Below are 4,543 nucleotides of genomic sequence, written 5' to 3' on the forward strand. Positions count from 1 at the left end.
CTGAGCGGAATGGCGGCTGTGTGGTCCCATGGTGTTTAGACTTGCGTACTATTGTTTGAACAGATGAACGTGTTACCTTCAGGCGTTTGGAAATTGTTCCCAAGGATGAACCATACTTGTGGAGGTCTACAATTTTTTTTCTGAGATCTTGGCTGATTTCTTTTCATTTTCCCATGATGTCAAGCAAAGAGGCACTGAGTTTGAAGGTAGGCCTTGAAATACATCCAAATGATGTCAATTAGTCTATCAGATGCTTTTAAAGCCATAACATGATTTTCTGGAATTTTCCATGCTGTTTAAAGGCACAGTCAACTTAGTGTATGTAAACTTCTGACCCACTGGAATTGTGATACAGTGAATTATAAGTTAAATAATCTGACTGTAAACAATTGTTTCAAAAATTACTTGTGTCATGCACAAAGTAGATGTCCTAACCGACTTGCCAAAACTATATAGTTTGTTTACAATAAATTTGTGGAGAGGTTCAAAAACACGTTTTAATGACTCCAACCTAAGTGTATGTACACTTCCGACTTCAACTGTATGTGATTGACGATTAAAAATTAAATTCTGATGATGCCATGATTAAGAAAAATCATGAATAAATCATGAATCAGAATGAGTGAGAAAGTTACAGAGGCCACAACAAAACATGCTAACCTCTCACCATTACCAATAACAGAGGCCACAACAGAACATGCTAACCTCTCACCATTACCAATAACAGAGGATACAACAAAACATGCTAACCTCTCACCATTACCAATAACAGAGGCTACAACAAAACAGCTAACCTCTCACCATTACCAATAACAGAGGCTACAACAAAACATGCTAACCTCTCACCATTACCAATAACAGAGGCTACAACAAAACATGCTAACCTCTCACCATTACCAATAACAGAGGATACAACAAAACATGCTTACCTCTCACCATTACCAATAACAGAGGCTACAACAAAACATGCTAACCTCTCACCATTACCAATAACAGAGGCTACAACAAAACATGCTAACCTCTCACCATTACCAATAACAGAGGCTACAACAAAACATGCTAACCTCTCACCATTACCAATAACAGAGGCTACAACAAAACATGCTAACCTCTCACCATTACCAATAACAGAGGCTACAACAAAACATGCTAACCTCTCACATTACCAATAACAGAGGCTACAACAAAACATGCTAACCTCTCACCATTACCAATAACAGAGACTACAACAAAACATGCTAACCTCTCACCATTACCAATAACAGAGGCTACAACAAAACATGCTAACCTCTCACCATTACCAATAACAGAGGCTACAACAAAACACTTGTTGACCAACTACAGGAATACTGACCTCAGAGTCTCCAGTCTGCAGTGTGGATCCTCCAGTCCAGCAGAGAGCAGCTTCACTCCTGAATCCTTCAGGTCATTGTTACTCAGGTCCAGCTCTCTCAGGTGTGAGGGGTTTGACTTCAGAGCTGAGACCAGAGAAGCACAGCCTTTCTTTGTGACTCCACAGCATGACAGCCTGCAACGAGATCATCATGACTTCACAAACACACTGTTAATTTAACACCAGTAGTGTAGAAGGACAACGGTAGATGCATTTGGTTCATATTCCCAAACAACATATAGATTCATCTTCCATCAATGCATTTATTCAATATGTTTTTCAATATACATATTATAATACATCTTTTTCACTAAACATAATATTTCTTCCTGATGAATACTTCTTATATGTCATTTTATTTACTCACAGAGCAGCTCTGGAGGCTTTGACCACTGGCAGCAGCCTCAGAAGAGTTTCCTCTGATCTGGAGAATTTCTTCAGGTCAAACACATCCAGCTCCTTTTCTGAAGTCAGCAACACAAAGACCAGAGCTGACCACTGTGCAGGTGACAGGTTGGGTTCTGAGAGACTTCCTGATCTCAGGTAGCTTTGGATCTCCTCCACTAGAGAATGGTCATTCAGTTCATTCAGACAGTGGAACAGATTGATGCTCCTCTCTGGAGAGGGATTCTCCCTGATCTTCTCTTTAATGTACTTTACTGTCTCTTCATTGCTCTGTGAGCTGCTTCTTGTCTTTGTCAGTAGACCTCGTAAGTGCTTCTGATTGGACTCCAGTGAGAGTCCCAGAAGGAAGCGGAGGAACAGGTCCAGGTTTCCTGTGTCACTTTGTAAGGCTTTATCCACAGCACTCTTGTAGACAGTAACTTCAGACTTGTCTCTGTACAGCAAAGAAAATATACTGGACTTTTTTTGCAGTTTGTCCACGAGATTCTCATTGTTGTTGATGAATGAGAGGAACACATACACAGCAGCCAGAAACTCCTGAATGCTCAGATGCACGAAGCAGTACACCTTGTCCTGGTACAGTACACATTCCTCTTTAAAGAGCTGTGTACACAATCCTGAGTACACTGAGGCTTCACTGACATCAATACCAGCCTCTTTCAGGTCTTCTTCATAGAAAATCAGATTGCCATTCACTAGCTGTTGAAAAGCCAGTTTTCCCAGTGACAGAATGCTCTCTTTATTCCAGTGTGGACCTGTCTCTTCTTTCCCAAGATACTTTTCATTCTTCTGTTTGGTATGAAACACCACTAGGTGTGTGTACATCTCAGTCAGAGTCTTGGGCATCTCTTCTCTCTTATGTTTCAGCATGTGTTCGAGGACTGTTGCAGAAATCCAACAGAAGACTGGAATGTGGCACATGATGTGGAGGCTCCTTGATGTCTTTATGTGTGAGATGATTCTGCTGGCCAGGTCCTCATCACTGAATCTCTTTCTGAAGTACTCCTCCTTCTGTGGGTCATTGAACCCTCGTACCTCTGTCACCTGGTCAATACACTCTGAAGGGATCTTATTGGCTGCTGCAGGTCGGGTAGTTATCCAGAGGAGAGCAGAGGGAAGCAGATTTCCCTTGATGAGATTTGTCAGCAGAACATCCACTGAGGTTGACTCTGTGACGTCACAACAGATCTTGTTCTTCTGGAAGTCTAGGGGCAGTCGGCACTCATCCAGACCATCAAAGATGAACAGAACTTTGTACTTGTCGTAGTTGGAGATTCTTGATTGTTTGGTTTCCATTGAGAAGTGATTGAGAAGTTCAATGAAAGTGTGTTTGTCCTCTTTCATCAAATTCAGCTCCCGAAAAGGGAATGAAAACACAAATTGAACATCCTGATTTGCTTTTCCTTCAGCCCAGTCCAGAATGAACTTCTGCACAGAGACTGTTTTTCCAATGCCAGCAACTCCCTTTGTCAGCACAGTTCTGATACGTTTGTCTTGTCCAGTTAAGGGTTTGAAGATGTCGTTACATTTGATTGCAGTCTCTGGTCTTGCTTGTTTCCTGGTTGTTGTCTCAATCTGTCTCAGCTCATGTTCATTATTGACCTGTCCTGTTCCACCCTCTGTGATGTAGAGCTCTGTGTAGATCTTATTGAGAAGTGTTGGGTTTCCTTGTTTAGCGATTCCCTCAAATACACATTGAAACTTCTTCTTTAGATTAGATTTGAGTTCACGTTGGCAAATCACAGCAAGCTCATCTGAATCTAGAAATAACACAGAGGATATTAATATTACATCTGTTTTAATGTCTACAGTATTGAAGGACTGTTAAAGTTTTTAAATAATAATTTATTCTCTTAACTGACTGTATAAATGTGTAAATGTTTTCATAATGCATTACAGACTGGTGTGACTGATTATATTATTATTGGTGTTATTGATGGTATTATTAATGTTGTCTCTCTCTCTGTCTCTCTCTCTCTAAATTAATCAACACAACACATCCCTTCTGCTACTTGATGAGGCCACTAGGTGTTGTGTTAAGGCTGCGACAATATCATTGAGTTACACAGCTACTTTAGCTGTACTTTAGCTACAGATGTTAAATGTTATAAAACAGCATTCAACATGAGGCAGACAGATCTTACATTTCTCCAGTGTGTCAGCAAGCTCCTTCCGGTTCATTTTCCTCAGGACGTGCAGTGTGATCTTCAGAGCCCCCTCTCTGGCACTGCTCTCCTGCTTCTCATCTTCAGCATCCACCACTTCCTTATCCTGCTTCTGACTCTCAAAGCCTTCTGGGAGTTCTGGACTAAGAATCCTCTTGAACATCTTCAGCTCGTTCTTCACAAATGTCATCATTTTCTCTTCAAGCAACTAAAATAAATCATGTAAATAAGTTAAGCAAGAGAAGACATGCTTTCTCATTAACACATTAATGAATGATTGACAGATCAACTTTACTTGAGGAAAACAAAAACAAATGTACATAACAGGATCACATACACTGAATATAGAGTCCAGGTCTGTTTGATGACTCTGGGAAGACTGACCACTGAGAATCTCTGACTCTGATCTCTCCTGTTGGTTTCTGTGGACAAAACATGAGATTACATCTCCTCATCCAGGGAGTACACACACACACACACACACACACACACACACACACACACACACACACACACACACACACACACACACACACACACACACACACACACACACACACACACACACACACACACACAC

General features: G+C 41.0%; 1 protein-coding gene across 1 annotated transcript; it reads right to left on the reverse strand.

The window, feature by feature from the left end:
• Positions 1-1,338: 1,338 nt before the first annotated feature.
• On the reverse strand, positions 1,339-4,169 carry LOC145876161 (NLR family CARD domain-containing protein 3-like). Its single transcript, XM_082971947.1, has 3 exons — positions 3,943-4,169; positions 1,761-3,552; positions 1,339-1,528 (listed from the first exon to the last, which is right to left on the reverse strand). Exons 1-3 carry the CDS (start codon positions 4,154-4,156, stop codon positions 1,339-1,341), a joined length of 2,196 nt encoding a protein of 731 aa, XP_082828073.1. The 5' UTR covers positions 4,157-4,169.
• Positions 4,170-4,543: the final 374 nt, after the last annotated feature.

The sequence above is a fragment of the Salmo salar genome, unplaced genomic scaffold (genome assembly GCF_965601325.2).
Source record: "Salmo salar unplaced genomic scaffold, fSalSal1 ptg000468l, whole genome shotgun sequence".
Taxonomy (NCBI): Eukaryota; Metazoa; Chordata; class Actinopteri; order Salmoniformes; family Salmonidae; genus Salmo; species Salmo salar.